The sequence below is a fragment of the Wyeomyia smithii genome, chromosome 2 (genome assembly GCF_029784165.1).
Source record: "Wyeomyia smithii strain HCP4-BCI-WySm-NY-G18 chromosome 2, ASM2978416v1, whole genome shotgun sequence".
Lineage (NCBI taxonomy): Eukaryota > Metazoa > Arthropoda > Insecta > Diptera > Culicidae > Wyeomyia > Wyeomyia smithii.
In genome coordinates this window covers 109,334,289-109,357,056 of record NC_073695.1, presented here as the reverse complement: position 1 = coordinate 109,357,056, position 22,768 = coordinate 109,334,289, and the positions used below count along the sequence as shown (strand labels likewise).

Genomic DNA, 22,768 nt, shown 5'->3' with positions numbered 1-22,768 from the left:
AAGGTCTAGCTGCTTCATAACACCCTATTGAATTTCAATGTAATCGGACTGCAACTTCGTCTGTAAAGTACCAGAATGTGAAAATCACGAAACTTCATTATCTCAGAAAGTACACAACCGATTTGAAGAATATTGGTATCAAATGAACGGGCTAGTTAAAGGTAAATTGATGATTTTATATTGATTAAACACGTGGTTCAAAAATTGTGAAAAGAAACATGTTCCGGTGACTTTTCAAATTCACTCGTTTTCCCGAAAATGGCTGGACTAAATTCAACAATCTGAGTTTCAAATGAAAAGTTAGGGTTTCCTATAGGTTCCCATTTTATTTGACTGTAATCGTATTTTTATTCCAACCGTTATGTATTAAATTAAAAAACAACGAAAGTCTATTATCTCAAAGATCACACGACTTATTTGAACATATCTAGTGTCATTTGAACAGGTTGTCTCTCAAACTCACAAGTAAGAAATTTCATAGCAATTTGATATGTGGTTCAAAAGTTATGAAAAGAACTGAAATTCAAAGACTATTTAAAACTGTAACTGCTTTGATCAAAACATATGGCCTCAACAAAATTTAAATTTGGTATTGTGCTATTTGTACGTTCCCGGTACTGCTCGTGATTGAAGTGTACGAAATTCAAAGTCATTTCTTTTATTTCGCTATTTCTTCAGCACGAATATTTTACTCCTAATTAATAATTTTTTTAACTTCTTGCCTTTCTCCTAGAAAGGTATAGCAATCACTTGCAAAACCGAAGATATGGAAGTACTCCAAATGGCCGAATGGCATATATCACTCGACTCAGTTCGACGAGCTGAGCATTTTCTGTATGTGTGTGTGTGTGTGCAGATTTTTATTTTCACTCACTTTTCTTTAATGAAATCATATGCAAATGAAAGTTCTAGTTGCCATTGTAATTGGATTTTTATTTTAGAGGTTTTGTTAAAAAATGTAAAAATCACGAAACATCAATATCTCAGAAACCACAAACCGATTTCAATAAAATTGGTATCAAATTTTGAATTTTATATAGATTGAACATGTGGTTCAAAAGTTATGAAAAGAAACGTTTTCTGAAGACTGTTTAATTTCACTAATGTTTCTCAGAGATGGCTGGACCGATTTCCACAAAATCAGTGTTATATGAAAGGTCTAGTTACCCCATAAGACCCTATTGTTTTTTTTTGCAATCGGACTATTAATTTGCCTGTTATGTTTAAAAATGTGAAATCTAGCTATGAAAAGAAACATATTCCGAAGACTACTTGGACTCACTCACTTTTCTCAGAGATGGCTGAGCCGATTTCCACGAAATCAGTGTCAAATGAAAGGTCTAGCTGACTCATAACACCCTATTGAATTTTACTGTAATCGACCTGTAACTTCGTCTGTAATGTACCGAATTGTGAAAATCACGAAACTTCATTATCTCAGATGGTACACAACCGATTTGATCAATTGTATTATCAGATGAACAGACTAGTTAAGGGTTAACTGATGAATTATGATTTAACACGTGGTTTCAAAGTTTGGCTGCCCTATACGTGCTCCTTTTCATTTGATTATAATCGAACTAAGCAGCCGTTATGTATTAAATTGTTAATAAAACAACGAAATTCTATAATTTCAAAGATTACAAGACTTATTTGAACATAACTAGTGTCATACGAACGAGTTATCTCTCAAACTTACAAATAACAAACTTCATAACAATTTGATTAGTGGTTCAAAAGTTATGGAAAAAAAAAGAAATTCAAAGGCTATTTAAAACTAACCTGCTTTGATCAATATATGTGGCCACAATATAATTTAAATGTGCTATCGTACCATTTGAATGTTCCCGGTATCGCTCATTACTTTTTTTTCGCTATTTATTGAGCATTTACATTACGTCAAATTTCATATTTTATACTTATATTACAACATCATTATTTTAGAACCCAAAAAGTGAATACACATTTATTGGATTGAAGCGTTCATGTAAATCTATTTTTACAAATAATAAGTTTGAATGAGAAAGGCTGGGTCCGACCGATAGGTGGATTAATTTAGGTTTTTCAGGTCTCGGCTGAATATTATCTTTGCTGGTCGCTCATCTGCCATACGTGATACGCGGCCAGCCCATTGTAACCTGTTGTGTTTCATTCCAATGCACAATGGTCCAGAAACCAAATTTTGGAGGAAATTTGGGTCTAGAGCTCTATAGCAACATTTTAGAGAAAAACTTTCTTCTACAAAGTTGTTACATATGATAAAGCGCTTATTGAAATATTATCAAAAATTAGGGTGACCAGCAGTTTCGATGCAATCAAGCATCTAACTTTTTTATCTTTGTAGATAGAAGAAAAATTTGTTCCACAATAATATAGCTCAATTAATTTTAAGTAACTTTGTAGAAAAAGTTTTTCTCCATCTTTGAAAACAACCGATGTATATTGAAAAAATACATTTTGCACTCTAACTTTTTTATTTCATGTTTCATCTCAAAACTGTCTTTAACGACTTTTAGAGCTTTTTAAGAGAAACAATTTGCAATGCTGACATCGTAAATATCTCAATTTTACTCAAAGTAATTAATATTTTTCATCAAAAAATATGCGTTTTTCATTTGTATGTCATTCTTTTTGGGGCAAACATAAAAAATATCTCTTGGTTTCATTTTGAAGGGCATACTTGACTCTATAAATGGAGGAATTTTTAAAAATATGTTATTTTTTGAATTTGAGGAAATTCAATTTAAAAACAAGACAAAAATTTCAATAATTTTATACATTATGCATATAAAAACACTCAAATTTATTTTTTGGTATTTTTTCTCATAACTAGTAATAATTACCTTTAATTTGAATCACAAAGATTGAAAATCGATTAACTGGTTCAAAAGTTATGATTTTTTTTTAAATTTAATACATTGAACACAGTCGTTTTTTATGGTCACCCTATTTCGAAGTTGGTCACGCAAAGTGCTTCAATGTGCTCAAAATCGCAGGGATGCATGTATGTTGAAAATAATCAAACCCATATTGTTTCGTTAGGTTGTTAAGGGAACTAGCTCCGAAATAGGGTGACCATAAAAAACGGCTATAATCGATGTATTTTATTTAAAAAAAAATCATTACTTTTGAAACAGTTGATCGATTTTCGATCTTTTTGGGTCAATTTAAAGGTAATTACGTCTAGTTATAAGAAAAAATACCAAAAAAAATCTGGGTGCATTTATATGCATAATATATAAAATTATTGAAATTTTTGTCTTGTTTTTAAATTGAATTTACACAAATTTAAAAAATAAAACATATTTTCAAAAATTCCTCCATTTATAGCGTCAAATATGCCCTTCAAAATGAGACCAAGAGATATTTTTCATGTTTTCCCCAAAAAGAATGACATACAAATGAAAAACGCATATTTTTTTATTTTATTTTATTAATTTAATCTCAAAGTCGTTAAAAGACAGTTTTGAGATGAATCTTGAAAAAAAAAGTTAGAGCGTAAAATGTGTTTTTCCAATATGAATCGGTTGTTTTCAAAGATTGAGAGAAACTTTTTTTTTACAAAGTTACTTAAAATTAATGGAGCTATAATATTGTAGAACATACTTTTCTACTATCTACAAATATAAAAACGTTAGATACGTTTTTGTATTGAAAATGTTGGTCACCCTAATTTTTGATAATTTTTCAATAAGCGCTTTATCATATGTAACAACTTTGTAGAAAAAAGTTTTTCTCTAAAATGTTGCTATAGAGCTATAGATCCAAATTTCCCTTTAAATTTGGTTTCTGGACCATTGTGCAATGTGCCTTCAAGCATCTGAAACCTTCCACTCGTCTACACGGAAGGTGCAATCACGCCGTCTTGAGCTCCGCCGTGTGCACACCTTTTTGTCGTCATGGCTTCCAATTTATGTTTATTTATGTTTGTTGGAGGAAGCAATCTAGCTAAACATTTCAAAAGGTCCTATCTGCTTTCATCGTTTTTCCGGAGCGTCTCTTCATTTTGGTAATGGTGCAGCTTTAGTAACTCTCCCAAGCATGGTTTACGTTCAAAAGGCTAGAGTGATCCCTCCGCTATCAACCTATACAAATAACGTGTCATAAAAGGTGTTAAATAAGTTGTGGCGATTGAATGAAAGTGATCGATCAAAAAATCGATCAAAGCAGATAGGACCTTTTGAAATGTTTCTCTAGAAATAGGACAATCTAGGGGAACTGTTCCATTATTCATCTCAGCCCGTATATTCATTTGATACAACATAAAACACAATCGCAAACAGGAAAAAACGCATATTTTCTAACTAAACCAATCTGCTAATCCATGAAATGGATTCTTCTTGGTTCACTTTAGATTTCTTATAAAGCATAATCTTCAAAAACTCACTTAAAAGCTTTAAATTTGATATTATAGTCAAGCATCTTCACTCGAAAACCCGTTTATTTCAACCACCCACCTCAGAAAACATAATCCGCGCTTTGTTTTATACGGCTACAACGGGACTCGTTCAGCAGCCACCCAAAGTTTTTTGACTTAGGACTACGTCTATCTGGAAGTTAGGTACCTGAATTTTAAAATCTAGTAATTCAACCAGGGAAAACCTGGAAAAAGTGGTCAGGTTTTGAGCGCTTATATTTCAGTCATTTTTATTCAGGTTTTCGAGGCTTTGGCATCAATCGATCAGAAATTCGTTTACGGTTAAATTTATGTAACAAAACCAAGCTATTGTTTTAGATACACTATCGAAAAATTGATAAATAACATCGATTGTCTAAATCATACCGAGCAACCAATCACCACCTCTCTTCACAAGCACAGTCGACACCAGCGAAGGAAAAAAATCACCTCTAGCGATTAATGAATACATATAAAACAAGCCTAAGATGCGTTGACATCGTCGTCAGTATGCGAAAAACAAAGTATCGGTGCTGGTGCACTCTCTTTGCTTTCCTCTTTACGATATGTTTCTATTCATTAGTGTACACCACAACACGTGGTTCTCTATGTGCACAACTCGGTATATGAAGTTATTCGTCTCTGTTACACAGATCGATCAGATCTTGTTATATCCTTATTCTTTTGACTCATGAAGATGATTTTTCGTCGGAAAAAGAAAGAAAATGACAGTGTATGCTCTCCTACTCTCGCTTAAACTCAACCGCTGCCGAAGTTTTCCCTTCCCCCACACTTTCCATCTCACCGCACCACACCTTTGCTGTTGTTCAGGCGACATGATATTTTCCTGTTGCTATTCTTTCTTTCCCTAACTACCGGCCTATAGAGAGACAAACGCAACGATCGAATCGCTTCTCAGAGCTGATGTAGTCTAGTCATGTGTTTGTTTTCTCCCAGAAACCTATGCACCATGTCATCATTTCATTATGGGTTGAGAGGATTCAAGTTAAGTCGCGGCCTGTAAACTTCGTGAAGTGCACATGTGATGAATAAACGACGATTGCATCATATTCGTTTCGTTTCCATCACTGGTCGACACTAACGGATACAACCGATCTGACTTTGTAAACGGTTTGTTGTTGTTGTTGTTTTACTCGAAGTCACTTTCTGTTTCCGATGCTTATTTACTTTCCTTACCATTCCCTATTCTTCTTAACTCCTCCCTCTTTCCAACAAACTGACAAAACCTTGATATAAAAGGTACCATTCGAACATTTCACACCATCAGTTTCATTCCTAAACCGTACCGGTGACATACACTGCCGTGAGATGACATTGTGACGTAGATCCAAGTGATCAGTTTTTCAGTACGGCCCAAAAACGAAAGAATTCTTCGTCACTTTTGTATGGAAATGTGTGCCAACGTCACTTTGTTTTTTTTTTTGATTTTATGCTACGTACGAATAAGTAACAACGAAAAGGAAGATACCAAAAGATAGATCTTCGAATAATGAACAAATTGGCATGAAAAACTCATATTCGAGAAAAAGGCACTTACGTCACTTTGTCATCTCACGGAAGTACAGACGGTAGGCTTTAGCAGTTGAAAGGAGGAAAGACAAAATAGTACCCGTAATGCTGATGGCTTTTAGTAGTATATGGCTACTGCAAAAGTACTAAAATGGCTGGATGTCTGGGGTTTCATTAATATATTTTATTTAAATTGATTATTAATTATTGTTCAAGCGCTCTAATGTCTCAGCAAATAAAAATTCACTGTTAGATAACAAATATTTAAAAAATACCGTAGTCTTGCGTCATGCGGTCATGCCTTTGATACCACCCTACTTTTTTCATCACTAGTGGACCACTTTTTATTTTAATCGCCAAACAAAATCATTCACTACACTCAGAATACTTTAATCCTTGAAATGTTCAAATTTTCAAAAATAAGCTTGAATTAGCAGGAATATATGACATGAATTTCTACAACTCCCAAATTTCAACTGTATGTATTTTCATCTGTTTCTACTGCGTTGAAGAAAATCAAAAGTTGCCAAATCAGTTACTGTGAATACGAAAAAATCATACTGAAAATGTTAAATTATTCCGACATAATTGACATAAATCGACAGCACTGCAGTGGTTAGCTAGGTTACCAATTTTGCACGTAAACAACTACAGCAGATATCTAGGTAACCTACTACGACGGTTTGCGGCTACGTTCATTTATGAAAGTGTGATTCATTCATGATTAACAGTTAATGAGTATGGGGGCGTCGTGAGATGCATAATTGAGCAGTGATTTAAGTTTTGAAATGAATATGGAAGCGTTGTGAAAAATGGTTTGCACAACAAAATTTAGGATAAATCAAGCTAAGTTTACTAAATTTCCAATGTTGGGCGATTCCTTAAGAGCATGTTAGTGTATTTTGTTTATTTGTTCATAGATTTCGTGAAAATTTGGAGTTTAATCCATGTCCTCTTCGTGAATATCGGTTATATGAGATGAATAATGGAACAAATACCCTATATGCATTTTCCATTTTAAGCAGTTTTTTTGAGAGAAAATACTCTAGACTGAATTCTTTGCTTTTATTTTAGTATGGTATTCTCCATCATTTAAGATGATTAATCTTATCCTGTGTCCTAGAGCGAACTGCTATTTTATTACACAGTACAGCGCGGGCGATTTATTCCCCTTAGTATCAATAAAGGGGATGCTAGGGGAGAGAAGCTGGCGCGTTATCGAGGGATTGTAGGAAGAAACCCCCTTAACTGCGGCGAGTATGTGACACTTTTAAAACAAGTGATATACAATTGTTTAACAAAATGATTTTCTTCCAACTCGATCCAAATTTGTGAATTCGTTAACGATATAGGGTATCTATTTTCAAGAATAATTAAACAATACCTATTATTTTTAGGTTGCCACATGACCAAAGGTGACATTACATCCCGAGCAGAATCGAGGCAAGTAAATTGACAAAAAGAGTTGCAGAGTTCTGAATATCAATAGATTTCTTCAACCCAGATAAAACATTCAACGATTTTTTTTCAATCAATCAGAGAAACACTTATTCAAAAGTTATTTTGCTATCCCTCCCAAGACTTACAAAATACGACTATTACGACTTGCACAAATCGGTCAGTGTGATAATAAGGGGGAAATTTCCTATCCGATTTATTGCTTTTCCGGATTATTTGTGGGCATTTAGCAATTACCGATGGTACTAGTCAAATGGTTTTTAAATCGGCTTTTTATGACATAGGAGAGATGAGAGACACATTGTTGAGTGTTTTTTTTGTTTGATTGTATTGAAATATTTTTATTCCTAGTCTGCTACAAAGAACTATTTCGAATGCATCTTAATGAAAACACGGTATAAGCTGAACATGATTGGAAGGTAATAAAGCATTAATGCATATTCATATGTTCGTATAAAATCTCTTAAAAATAATAAAAAAAAAAATATTCGTATTTTTTTCAAAAATTCAAGCACTAGTATAAAATGGCCAATGTTTAGGATTAGGATTTCATGTCTCCCCTAAACTGTACAGCATCTTTCTCCACGCTCGCATTATAAGGGTAATTATTGGCACAGAAGCATAACAAACATAGCCGGTTTTATAGTCAGCTTGGGAAGTGCCTTTCCTGAAAAAAAAACTTCCACCGTTACTTTTGCTCTTCCCAGAACCACGATTGTAAACGACCGTCTTGAAAGATTTCTTTCACTAAATCAGACTGGAGGGGTAAAATGTTAGAAACTCCACGCTGGATTATCCGACAGGAATGGGGAGCGAATCGGGCTGACGAGATACAAAAAAAAAGTCCAAGTAGGATTTTTGATAAAAATCCTGGCAGTGGCAGCGTTTTGTTGGCAGTGAGAAAACAACATCTTGTTATTTAGCAAGGGAGGATGGCAAATTGGAGAAATTGGAAAATACCTAAATTTCTCATTTCCTTCGATGTTGACTTTGATATTCGTTGGAGAAATTGGTTCATTCACTTCCAGCGGAGCGGGTTTTGTTTACTGCAGATATTGCCTGCGGCGTCGCAAAAATACTAGACTAGTGCTTTGAGTTAAATTAAAAATGTTGTTTAGAAATTCTGTCGAGCTTAAAAAAGAGCAGGAGAAGTTGGAACCGGTACTGAAACTCGAATGATTCTAACGCAATTGTTACGACCCCTCGGTCGGCGCATCTCACAGCGACGACTTAATGCTAACAATAACAGCAGTAGCGGATGCAGTTGGTGACAGCTTATGACTGATAAAAGTTTTGATCAGAGTCGACGTCGTGATTGATAGAAAAATTGTTCTTTTTACTTAAATAATATTATATTAAAATATCTGCGATTAATTCATAAATATATATATATATCGGTTACAACGGTGAGTTAGGCAATAGAGATACATCAAATGTACTGAGTTTAATGTACATATAAATAATCATTTCTGCAGTTACACTCCAAAGTAACCTCAAACTAGGTTAACCGATCTGATCAATAGCATACGTGAATTAGTGCCAGCGTACACCCGAGACACGTGTACCACGGTTACCTGGAAAAATACCGTAAGCGATAAAATAAAACAGGTTGAAAAGTATTAATATAAAGTATTAAATACAGGTGAATTATTGAAGAAAAGATAGAGCAAATTCAAGACAAAATAGGGTTAACTGCGAAATTCGGAAGTAAGGTTAACCGGATCATATAAAAATCTAAGGAACGAGGAGATAAATTAAACGTAAGTAAAGAAAGGGGTGAATGGAAAAAAGGATAGGTTTAGTCATTTATTTGTTTGCAGGAATATTTTAACAAAGTCATAATAAATTGTTAAAACTTCGGAAGTGGTTCTTCTCATTCGTTGACTACAGCGTCAACATATTAAAATATTCGTTTAGTAGAACATTCTGCGAACGTACAAATATGCCACGAAGTGAAGTCGTTATCCGGGTCAACGATCATGACAGCGACAAAGCCGAAAACAACTGTCAATCATGCGACGGGCCGGATGACTCAAGAATGGTTCAATGTGATAAATGTGACAGCTGGTACCATTACAATTGCGCAGAAGTCGGAGAAGATATCATAGACAAGGATTTTATTTGCGGTAACTGCCCTACCAGAAAAAATCGCCTACCTAAAGCTACTGCTATCCCATCGGTGGTCACTCCAGTATGTGCTGCAAGCCACAGCCAGACATCAAAGGGCATCGTTTCACAGTCACTAGGAAATGTCATATTATCTACTTCTATTTCAAATACACCGTTTAAAGACATCTTTCCACCGTATACTGTGAACTCATTGATAACTCGTGATGCCACTGTACCATTCGTACGCGTGACTAATCCAAGTCAAGGAACGGTACCACCCAGTGCTCTTATGCAGCCGATATCCACAGTAACCTTACCAGCAACTTCCAGTTTTATGAATCCTACGGATGCACGTCCCACTCAGTTGGCAACAAGTCTACAGGTAAATACACAGCAGAATCCTGTGGAAAACGCGAAACACTGTTTAAAGGGTGCAAGCTCGAAGGCATCAACTAAACAATGGCAGTTGAAACTAGAATTACAATTGTTGGAACAAGAAAGAGCACTGGAAGAAGAAGAAGAACGGAAGAAACGTGAATACTTACGCAAACGTTACGATCTACTGCGAGAGCTGATCGATGAAGATAATTCAGTAACGAGCGTAGAGGAGGATTATACCAATATCAGAGTTTCAGAATGGCTCCGCAGTGTCACACACGGAAATGAAACCCGAATTCAGTCAGAAGAGACACGACGTTCGAAGGTAAATGACTCTGAAAACTGCCGTGCGACACCCGCATCACACCCAAGGCAGCTAAACACGACGTGGCCAGCTAGAACGACGGTGCCTTTCCGTATGACAGAAAATTCTCAGTTACCAAGGAGAGGTACACAATTTGTAAATACAGACGCATTCGATCCTGTACGACGCTCTACACCGAGACGAACCGAGTTATATGACGACGATGAAGGCAACAACCTAACGCGTAGCCAAGTTGCAGCTCGGCAAGCTGTATCACGAGAGCTCCCGAACTTTAGCGGAATTCCCGAGGAGTGGCCGCTCTTTTTTTCTACATACACAACTACAACTAGTATGTGCGGGTACACTCCAGAAGAGAATCTGATACGTCTGCAAAAATGCTTGAAAGGCAAGGCATATGAGGCAGTGAAGTGTAGACTTATGCACCCATCTAATGTACCCGGTATCATTGCTACTTTGAGACTACTTTATGGAAACCCAGAAATTATTATACATAATTTAATATCCAAGATAAACTCAGCTCCGTCACCGAAAGCTGACAGATTAGATAGTATAGTTGAATTTTCTATAGCTGTACAGAATCTTTGTGCCACTATTGAAGCTTGTCAACTTGAAGAGTATGCATACAATGTCGTTTTGCTACGTGAACTTGTCGATAAGCTTCCTACATCACTTAAATTGGATTGGGCCAGATTCAGACGAACTATTCAGGGTGCTAATCTCACCACATTCGCAGCGTGGCTGTATGATCTTGCCGAAACAGTTTGCCCGTTAGCAGCGTTACCCAGTTGCGAATTGAAACCATCGCGAATAATGAGAAAGAACTCAGTGTACCTGAATACACATGATGAACAGGTGGATGACAACGGCGCAAGTGGAATTGAGCCTAGCTCTGAAGCTGCTGTGTGTGTGGCTTGCAAACGCAACTGTGTCAATTTAGAGAAATGTCATCATTTCAGAGAGCTCGAGTACAACTTAAAATGGGCAATAGTGAAGAATTTCGGCCTATGCAGAAAATGCCTTCGTAAACACAAGGGAACATGCAAGTCTCAGCAAATTTGCGGAAAAGGTGGATGCACTTATAAACATAATCAACTTTTACATAACGATCGTCTGACGTATACTAGGGCGAATCTCCCAGATTCTGTAACAGCTCAAACAACGGAACATGAATGTAACATGCATCTTAAAAACATTCATAAGAGCTTATTTCGTGTAGTCCCAGTGATCTTATATGGCTCGAAGAAATCCCTCCAGACGTACGCCTTTCTTGATGATGGTTCATCACTAACACTCATTGACGCTAGTCTCGCAAAAGAGCTGAACATTGAAGGAAAACCGGAGCCACTGTGTTTAAGGTGGACAGGGAATAAACGTCGTCAAGAAAATGACTCGATCAGATTTGACATAGACATTTCTGGAACAGGCGATAATTGTAAAAAGTACAACCTACGTGGTGCTCACACAGTATCAGGTCTTGACCTATTTCGTCAGTCTGTTGATATGCAGCAACTAAGTCAACATTATAAACACCTTAGTGGCATTCCGGTCGAATCATATTGCGACATACAACCAAAAATTCTCATTGGAATTGACAATGCAAATCTTTGCTACCCACTAAAAGGTAGAGAAGGCAAGCTTAACGAACCCATTGCGACAAAAACACGACTGGGATGGGTAATTCATGGAGGATGGAATGAGAGCACTGCCTTCGTTGGTCACCATAGCCGCCACCTGTGTCCGTGTACGGAACATATCGACGATTTGCTTCATCAATCCATACGCGAGTACTTTTCTTTAGAAAAGGTAGGAACTATTAAACCAGAGAGTATTGTATCATCTATCGAGGATAAACGAGCTATTCAAATTTTGCAATCATTCGTACGAACAAAGAACGGGCACTATGAGGCACGCTTGCTCTGGAAATATGACCAATTTAGGCTCCCGAATAGTAAACCCGTTGCCCTACAGCGCTGGCGTTGCCTGGAATCTCGTTTAAAAAAAGATGCAGACTTATCTACAGTAATGCGACTAAAGCTCGATGAATATTTGAAAAAAGGGTACATCCGCAAACTTTCGGACATTGAGATGGAAAAACCACCAAAACGAATCTGGTATCTCCCTATATTTCCCGTGTTTAACCCAAATAAACCGTCGAAAGTACGGATCGTGTGGGACGCAGCTGCAAAAACTAAGGGGATATCATTAAACTCACTACTCTTGAAAGGGCCAGATCAGTTGACTTCCCTCATTTCGGTACTGCTGCGGTTTCGCGAGAATAAGGTGGCCATTTGCGGCGACATTAAGGAAATGTTCCACCAAGTGCTTATGTCAAAGGATGATCAGGATTGCCAAAGATTTTTATGGAAAGAAAATTCATCAGACGAGAAACCCAGCACATACGTCATGCGGGTTATGACGTTCGGAGCCAGCTGCTCACCTAGTTGTGCCCAGTACGTAAAAAACTTAAACGCAGAAAACCATAGAGGGCAGTACCCAGCAGCAGTCAATGCGATCATCAAAAACCATTATGTCGATGACATGCTGGTAAGTACTGAAACAGAAGAAGAAGCTATTCTCCTCGCCCGACAAGTTCGGCACGTCCACGCCCAAGCTGGGTTTGAGATGAGGAACTGGATTTCAAACTCCGCAGCGGTTCTTTCAGCACTTCAGAACGAGGGAGCATGCGAAAAAAACTTAAATCTAGGATCAGAACTAGCAACCGAAAAGGTTTTAGGGATGTGGTGGTGTACTGCTACGGACACTCTCACATATAAGCTATCGCCAAAACACGACACAGAACTTCTATCCGGAAAGCGACGTCCAACCAAAAGGGAAGTTCTTAGTACATTAATGGCAATGTTCGACCCACTCGGACTAGTTTCAAATCTGCTGATATATTTGAGAGTCCTACTGCAAGAGATCTGGCGTGCTGGGATCGAGTGGGACGATGAAATTCCGGGTCATTTGTTCGAAAAATGGGAGCATTGGTTAGAAGTACTTCCAACAGTACACAAGGTCCGTATACCAAGATGTTACCGCTCCGCTATAACGATCATGCCAGGTACCGTCACTCAACTACACACGTTTGTCGACGCGAGCGAGGTCGGTTATGCTGCTGTGGTTTATTTAAAGTTCCAGCAAGAAAACAACATAGAGTGTGCAATAGTAGCTGCAAAGTCGAAAGTGGCTCCGCTGAAGTTCGTCTCCATTCCAAGACTTGAACTCGAGGCGGCAGTTATTGGAACAAGATTGGCGAATACAATTACAAACAGCTTATCGTTCGAAGTGGATGAGCGATATTTCTGGACTGATTCACGCAATGTGTTATGCTGGATTCGATCTGATCATCGTCGGTATTCTCAACATGTCGCCTTTCGTGTCAGCGAGATTCTCGAGACAAGTAACATAGCTGATTGGAAGTACGTCAGCACGAAAGAAAACGTAGCTGATGAGGCGACAAAGTGGTCACGCCGGCCAGAACTAGGAAGCAACAGTCGGTGGGTAAGAGGACCTTCGTGGTTAAGGCAATCTAAAAAAAAATGGCCTGAAGAGCCGTTCACTTCAGGCCATACTCAAGAAGAGCTGCGTTCAACCATATACTACCATCATTTTGTTCCTATACCGCCGGTGAACGTTACAAAATTTTCTAAATGGAGGCAATTAGTTCGTGTGGTTGCTACGGTACTTAGGTCCGTTGCGAACTTTCGATGCGCCAAGAGCAGGATGAAACACAAGCACGGCCCCCTTACCAGTCAAGAGCTAAACGAAGCTTCGAATCTTCTTATTAGGTTTGCTCAAAGCGAATCATTTTCAGAGGAATTCGCCAGTTTTTCTACCGTACCTCCTACTCTTTCGAAATCAAGCGCACTGTATAAGCTAAATCCGTTTCTCGATGATCACAATATGATAAGAATGCAAGGCAGGATTGGTGCATGTGAATACGCAACTATGGATGCACGAAATCCAGTCATACTCCCGAAAAATAACTATATCAGTAACCTTATTGTGAAAGACTACCACGAGCGTTATCATCATTGTAATCACGAGACAGTGGTCAATGAACTGCGGCAAACTTTCTGGATCCCTAAGTTACGTGTGCTATTTAGGAAGGTGAGATCAGACTGTCAGACCTGTAAAAATTTAAGAGCAACACCTAATCCTCCTTTAATGGGCGAGCTGCCAAAGGATAGACTCGCGGCGTTCACGAGACCCTTTTCCTTTACCGGCGTGGATTATTTCGGACCATTGACGGTAACGGTAGGTCGTCGAACGGAGAAACGATGGGGAGTGCTATTGACGTGCTTAACTACTCGGGCAATTCACCTAGAGGTAGCCCACACGTTAAACGCCAGCTCGTGTGTGATGGCCGTCAGGAATTTCATGGCGAGGAGAGGCGTGCCATTGAAAATCATTAGCGACCGTGGCACTAACTTTACCGCAACCAACAAGGAGCTCAAAGCGGCATTAGACGCCATGGATCAAGACAAGCTGATCCAAGAAATAGTCAGTCCCAAAACAGAATGGCAGTTCTTGCCCCCATTATCCCCCCACATGGGAGGCTCCTGGGAGCGGTTAGTTCAAACAGTTAAGGCAAACTTGCTTAAAATCAAACCGCAACGTACCCTCACCGACGAAATTCTTCAGAACCTTCTAACAGAAATAGAAAATCTCATCAACTCGCGTCCCCTAACGCACGTACCAGCAGATGACCCCGACGCACCCGTTCTAACGCCGAACCATTTTCTGCTGGGATCGTCAAGCGGGCTCAAACCAGCTTCCAACATTGATGATAGCGGCATCCTGCTGCGGCGCTCCTGGCGTACCTCTCAAGTTGAAGCAAACATATTTTGGCGTCGATGGATGCGCGATTACTTACCGGACCTGGTTAAACGTACGAAATGGCATGCCGCAGTTGAACCAATAAAAGAAGATGACATCGTTGTTGTGGTTGATCCGAAGCTTCCACGCAATTGTTGGCCTAAGGGTCGAGTTATTGGAGTCAGGAAAGGAAAGGATGGTCAGGTAAGAGCAGCTACTGTTCAAACACAATATGGGCATTACGAGCGCCCGGCTACTAAGCTAGCAGTCCTGGATGTTCGACGCGATACGTTGGTAAGACAAGAAACTGGCGTACCGGGGGGGACTGTTACGACCCCTCGGTCGGCGCATCTCACAGCGACGACTTAATGCTAACAATAACAGCAGTAGCGGATGCAGTTGGTGACAGCTTATGACTGATAAAAGTTTTGATCAGAGTCGACGTCGTGATTGATAGAAAAATTGTTCTTTTTACTTAAATAATATTATATTAAAATATCTGCGATTAATTCATAAATATATATATATATCGGTTACAACGGTGAGTTAGGCAATAGAGATACATCAAATGTACTGAGTTTAATGTACATATAAATAATCATTTCTGCAGTTACACTCCAAAGTAACCTCAAACTAGGTTAACCGATCTGATCAATAGCATACGTGAATTAGTGCCAGCGTACACCCGAGACACGTGTACCACGGTTACCTGGAAAAATACCGTAAGCGATAAAATAAAACAGGTTGAAAAGTATTAATATAAAGTATTAAATACAGGTGAATTATTGAAGAAAAGATAGAGCAAATTCAAGACAAAATAGGGTTAACTGCGAAATTCGGAAGTAAGGTTAACCGGATCATATAAAAATCTAAGGAACGAGGAGATAAATTAAACGTAAGTAAAGAAAGGGGTGAATGGAAAAAAGGATAGGTTTAGTCATTTATTTGTTTGCAGGAATATTTTAACAAAGTCATAATAAATTGTTAAAACTTCGGAAGTGGTTCTTCTCATTCGTTGACTACAGCGTCAACAGCAATCGTATTGCGAATTTTATGTTAGTGAGTTGTGTCAGTTAGAAAAAATTAATAATTGCATGTATTAAATAATATAAAAATGGTAAACTGGATTTTTACAGAGAAGATGGAAAGTCCAAAAACATACGAGCACGTCTTACAGAAGAAGAAAAAACGAGACGCTTTCGGGTAAAATTCACGACGCGACGGAGAATTTATTTGAGAGACAACACAAGTACAAAGTTTGGCGGCATAAGTTTGCTTCAACTTTCGGCACTTTTGATATAGGGAAAGTCAGACTTATGTTCTCTCGAATCTTCGAAAAATATTTACCCTCTCCTATAGACAGTAAACTTAACATGCAGTATTCAATCCAAAATATCAACAAATCAAAGCGATTATGCTTATTTGGTATTAGATCATTCGGCTACACATGATGAGCAAGAGCATAAATTTATATAGAATTCTATTGCGAAAATGCGTGTGAAATCAGATTACCGGATAATTTATCATCGTTTGTTGCAAGTGGAATATAATCATGGTCAACTAATCAGTAATAATTTCAATTATGATTAATGAGCCATCATGGCTGAATCATGCCGAACATTCAATCGCCCGGTAAAACTGGGGAAATAATTTGTACGTTTATGGTGGCTCGGGAAGTATCGCTATGAGAATGGATTAATACATTCCCGTAAATTGGTATTCACAGACCATCGTTGCGCTCGTTCGTACCGAAGCCTTGCAACAGGAAGGGTAAGATGATTTACGGCCAGCTATCGTGAGTTTTGCTAATCGCGTATGCAGACCCGCTGGTGATTTGTTTAATAGCTCTAGCAACTGTGTTGCCTGATAACTACACAAGCAAAGCTCATATAGTTCCTATCGTCGTCTATGGGCTATGCATTTATAAAAAAAATATTGATATACTCTATAATTGGCAAAAAAGGCTGGACATTTTATGACATTGTATAGCTTACGGCATACCTCACACTTTCCACGTTGCGTGTTTACGTTTCACTGGCTGGCTCTATAGCAGCTAAAATAACTTAATTTCATCGTCGAGAAACTAGTCTGTCGTGATTCAAGACTATTAAATTAAACGTACAAATTTTAACTTTCAACGAAATGATTGGGGGTATTTTTTTTTGAATTAGCATACATTGATTGCCTTTTGGTTATGTCGTTCTCAAGAAGATTAATGTATATATCGCTATATTTGAAGTTTTAACTATTTCATGTAGTTTAAACTACAAAAAATTCTTCCACCAAGAAGCGAAAGACTTGGCCTCAACTATGAGCAAGATATTAGCCTACTCCCAAACCGGCTGCTAGCCGTATTCTAGTTAGGCTGCCAGTTTTTTTTTGTGGAATTCGGTATAGAACAGATTCCTATGTTAGATTCAACCCTGTCATCCATTGTGACGGAACCCTATTGAAAAACGCGGGACGGAGTGCATGGAGTATTACCGTTACATTATTATTGAATTTGAGAAGAACAAGCTACAGTTTAAGTTACCACGGTGCTCCCACAGTCCGTTCTCGATCATTCAAAAATATCAGGATTATAACAAATCTTGATATTTTGTTACGAATTTTTTGTGTCAACTTGTGTTCTAAACTGGGTCTCGTTAATAGTTAAAATATCGAAATTCCTATCAAAATTACTTACTGATTATTATATATTATAGCAAGTTTTGTAAGGTTTTTGGCAGAAAAAGATCAAAATTTGTTAGAATGTACAATATTTTGCTAATTGAATAACATATTTTGTTAAAAATATGCTTAAAAAAACACTTTTGAAGATTCAAGTGTATGATAACAGATATACAGTATAACAGAATATAATTCTGTACTTTTTATCATCCTGACATGTCAAAAATATTAGAGGCTTTGTTATTTCTTTCGAGTTTAGATATATTTGTGTTATCCGTTTGTTATAATCGTTTGATCGAGTTCACCTCGCGGCCAACATCGTTGTCACACGTCGTTAGACTACCAAGGTTAACAAATCCATCGACTACACCATAGATACCTTCATCTATCATAGCTTCATGAACGCTCTTCTCTGTGTGAGCTGGGGATTAATCGTTTTCTGAGGCCAAAAGATGTCGACCCGCAAAACGACTTTGCTTTTTTGTTGCAATAAGTATGGCGCACCCTGTAGACCGATTATCGGAAAGTTCAGCATACACCAACTCACGACCGGGAACGGTTTCAGGTTGATCGACTTCATCGCCTCCAAAAATACGGTAATCCGTATTACTGACTTACAGCAAACCGCGGATGAATGTTATGTGATCTAGAAGTTGAAGTACACTGTGATGAACACTTAAATATAGCAGACGCAGAGAACCAAGACGACAGAAGAAACGATTGTTGCAGCACAATCGATAAACGAAATTAATGATGCCTTCAAACGGCTTATTTATTACAAGGCAGGGCAGAGAAGAAAAGTATCAAAGCGGAACTCATCAGATAGGCTCAAATTGGTAATTTGTTTGCACATATTGTAATTAGAATATTGATTATAGAACGACCTCCGGACATCAAAAAGCAGGGGTTATATACGCAATATTCAAAAAGGTTGATAAAAGGGTTGCCTGGGCAATGCTGTCATCCGAAAATAGCTGAGTGAGAAGGTCCGATGTGATCATTGGCGCGTTAACCATATCTCGGTAGTAAAGGAAATGCTTCGCCAGCCTCAGCGTCTGTTCACCAAGATGGTGCGTCTGAAAACAGCGTCCGACTGGAACAAGGCGACGGGGCGCGCAGCGAGCAAGGTGGCTCGATCAAGTGGAAGACGACCTGCGGGGCCTCCGCAGACGACATGGCTGGCGAGCTGCAGCCATGGACCGAGTTGAATGGAGACGACTTCTTCGAACAGCAAGGGACACTTCGGCCTGGAGCTGACTGGTAAGGTAAGTAAGGTAGTAGGTGGGAGGAGTGAATGAAGGGTACAGTGTGACCCATCTACCAAAAGGGCGATAAGTTGGATTACTGCAACTACCGTGCAATCATGCTGCTGAACGCCGCCTACAAAGTACTCTCTCAAATTCTGTGCCGTGGACTATCATCGTTTTCGAGAAACTTCGTGGGGCAAAACCAAGCGGGATTTATGACGGACCAAGTATTCGCGGTGCGGCAAGTCCCACAGAAATGCCGTGGATATAATGTGCTCACACATCATTTGTTTATCGATTTTGAATCAGCTTATGACACAATCCATCGATATCAGCTATGGCAGATTATTCACTATTACGGTTTCCCGGATTAATTGGCACGGTTGGTCAAGTCGATGATAAATCGGGTGATGTGCGTAATTCGAGTTCCGGGGACACTCTCGAGCCCCTTAGAATTTCGAAGTGTGTTATGGCAAGGCGATTTATCGGCTATTCGACATAGCTTTGAAGGGTGTGATACGTAGGGCTGTTATCGTCACGAATGGCACGATATTTATCAGCTCTTTGGCTTTGCCGATGACATTGATATTGTAGCACGAACTCTTGAGGAGATGACGATACATCAGACTGAAGGTTGAAGCCGAACAAATTGGACTGGCCATATACATCGAAGACTAAGTACATGAGAGGAAGAGGTTCGAGAGAAGACAGTATCAACCTCCCATCAGATCGGTAGTTTTCGTTCTCAGACCTCGGACGTTTTGGTAGTAGAATCTAATGTCCACATCTGAGTGCTCTGGCTGAGTTGAAATCCTGGAACGTGAGGAGTAATCAGCGAGCGCGACTGGGTCGGAGGGGCCAGGGGCTTCCATTCCATAATGCTTGATTTAAGGTGTCCCGGATCCAAGTCAGTAACGAACGAAGAATTTATTGTTGTGTTTGCATTAGAGGGCTGTGATAAGCAGCTGGTCGATTCCAGTTTTTGGTTGTTCAACAAATTGCCGAAAAAGCAGTCCATTCGGCCAAGTTGATGCATCCAACGATTTGTTTTCCATTTCCGGGCTCAATCCTATCTTGCACAATACAAATGACAAACCGGTAATAGCTTTTTCTTTCGGTACTAAACGCACCACATCCATTGATTCTGGTATGCTCAAACAGCGAGAAACAATTTTTTGAACATCAGCGTCCATGATAAGAGGGTTTAAACCAGACAGATAGAGCCAGAATTTTCTAACATTTTGAACGACTGTAGGAACAGATAGATCACTCAAATCGACATTGTTTGTGCCGCATTCAGACGTTGCTAGTGAATCTGGTTTATCATCAATCCGCCTGCGTTTCATGTTTCGTTATGGCCATACCGGAGTATTAGATGTTGGCCATACGGGCTGGGATGGTGTACATGTATATTATCGATTTTATTACTTAGTGCTTCCACAACGTTAGATAGCTGATGTACTTGCGCTGATAGGTCAACCAAACTAGATGTCACGGATGGCATAAGCGAGGCCGCCTGAGTTTCAGCAATGTACGATCGAATACTGTGGCCGTTAATCTATTCTCTGCACGACGTACGCAAAAGAAGCAGTTTTTCTTGAGTAAAGGCTTCTTTTATACCGCGGGAATTAATACCACAGCAGTTCTGACTGATATGGAGAAAGGCTTCACAAAAGCCACAACACAAGGGCTCGAGATCATTTATTTCGTGCTTGCATTCCCCGTATGTTTTTTTTTTTTCATTGCGCTTTGCTTGGTGTTCTGCTACACACGAACAGTAGAGGCCTGTGGTAGGTTGTCGAAAAACTTGACGAAGAATGCTACTGAAAACGGTTGCGTGGATTTTCTATTCCGAAAACACTTGAAACCAACAAGTAATCACTTAGATTACGATGTGCACACTGCACAATCCACGATCAAATTAGAATTTGTGATGTCCAGATTGTAAATCGATTACCGAATAAAAAACACTAGTCGAAAAACTCTACCTGTTAGTTTGACTAATTGAAGTTCGTAAAAAATGTATGTTATATCTAGGTGTATGTGATAAAACTATTGAAAAAAATAAATAAATTTTACAAAGTCTTGAGAAAAGCTTAGTTGAATGCATAAATTCTTAGCACATTTTGCATTGTTTTGACCATTACAGACGAAATTATAGACAAAAAACTTATTTTAAGGAGGGGTGTTCCACAAAAAACTCTATTTTGTCATATTTAACGTACAGATAGGACATCGCAGTGTTCAGCGATTGTTTTTCTTTTAAAATTTTGCACAACTTTGCTGAAGGAAGCAATCTGGTATATTGAAAATTAGAAAAATATTATTTTTATCTAACTGTTAGGTGGATTGATCGAAAGACCAAAAACGCCAAAAGTAAGGCCTAGTTCTATGAAACAATTTTGCTGATGACATTGAGTACATAAAATCAATTTTTCATAGTCAAATCCAGAACGATCACAATTTTTCGAATTTAGACCACTGTGCACTTTCAAAAAATGGAATTGGAATTTCAAAAAAAATCTTTGCACCCATTGTAAATGTCTTGAAATATATACTTAGAATGTGTAGAAACTATTGTGAAAATTGTTTCATAAAATTGTGGCTGAAAAACGTGCCTTACATTGAGTATTTCGTCGTTTTTATATCCCTTTTTTGTACTTTACGACCTTCACAAGGGCATTACTAAAAAATGTACCGTAGGATGATTTTGAAATTTTGACCAGAGATTCTGGACGTCATAACGAATCGAATGGTGTACTCAAATTCTTTGGTGCATTTTTTTATAATAACGGTCTGTGGGAGCACAGTGAGTCAGTATCACGCTAAACTTCGCGTTTCATCCCGTGATCTATTTAAATTTACCTTGAAACGAAAGGATTTCGTAAAACGCAACAACCGCCCGCCAAACGCAAACTAAGCAAACTACTGGTACCAGTGGAAAATATCAAACCGCGTTGTTTCGTGACATGATGGATAAGCGCTCAAATAACCGATAAAGCGAGTAAGGGGGAAAAAGTCTCTGACCAAAGAGCCAATACGAGGCACACCCGAGCATTATACGATGTTAGGTCATTATTGCGTAGTCATTGAACTTCGAAACCGATGTAAAGCGATGCCAAACTTTTTTACAAAAAGCTGGAAGAATTCAAAATAAAAAACTGGAGAAAACTGGATATATAAATATGAAGTTTTTACATAAATTTATTTGATTTTCGGTTCAAAAATGCTGCACCGTATTATTGCATGTAACCAAAAAGGCTGAAAGAAAATTGTTTACACATGGAGATTATAGTTTATAGATTTCGAATAAAATCTTATAACCGAGGCGCATGAATGCACGAAATACTGAAAAGACCATACATGTAATGGGAATGAGTTCAAAAAACAATTTTCAAAAAACTGAAATATTCATCCCTCAGCTGTTTCGCTGACGATCTTCAAAAAAACTGGAGATTTCCAGGAAAAACTGGAGGGTTGGCAACGCTGCCGATGAATGAGGATAGTCACACTGAGCGCAGTCAAAATACCGCGCACAAAGCCTCATGTAAAACGCGGTTACTTATGCACCATTCTTGTCTTGAGTAATAGTGCGGTTCGAGGAAGAAAACCGACCAGGGTTACCGGCTAAGGATATTTGCCTAAAAATCGCGGACTTTGTAATCCGCGGAAAATTTCTATAAAACTATAATACCTACTGAGTATAAAAACTGGCAAAGTTGCATGCCTTCAAAGCAAAAAAACTTAGGAAAATGCCAATATGCATATCAAACAGAACAGAGTTCGAAATTCATTTACGAAATTCCAAAACAATCTCTATCAACATTCAATCGCATG

The 22,768-nt window shown here is 38.4% G+C and overlaps 2 protein-coding genes across 2 annotated transcripts in view; both read left to right on the top strand.

Moving 5' to 3' along the window:
- The window catches only part of LOC129725075 (tyrosine-protein kinase Drl), a 516,531-nt gene that overhangs the window by 82,993 nt on the left and 410,770 nt on the right, over positions 1 to 22,768 (top strand). Inside the window, exon 2 of the mRNA XM_055680488.1 lies at positions 7,324 to 7,369. The gene's annotated coding sequence lies outside the window, so the exon portion shown is untranslated. The remainder of the gene's footprint in view (positions 1 to 7,323; positions 7,370 to 22,768) is intronic.
- LOC129719810 (uncharacterized) lies at positions 9,327 to 15,383 on the top strand. The gene has a single exon (XM_055671216.1). It carries the CDS (start codon positions 9,327 to 9,329, stop codon positions 15,381 to 15,383), a length of 6,057 nt encoding a protein of 2,018 aa, XP_055527191.1.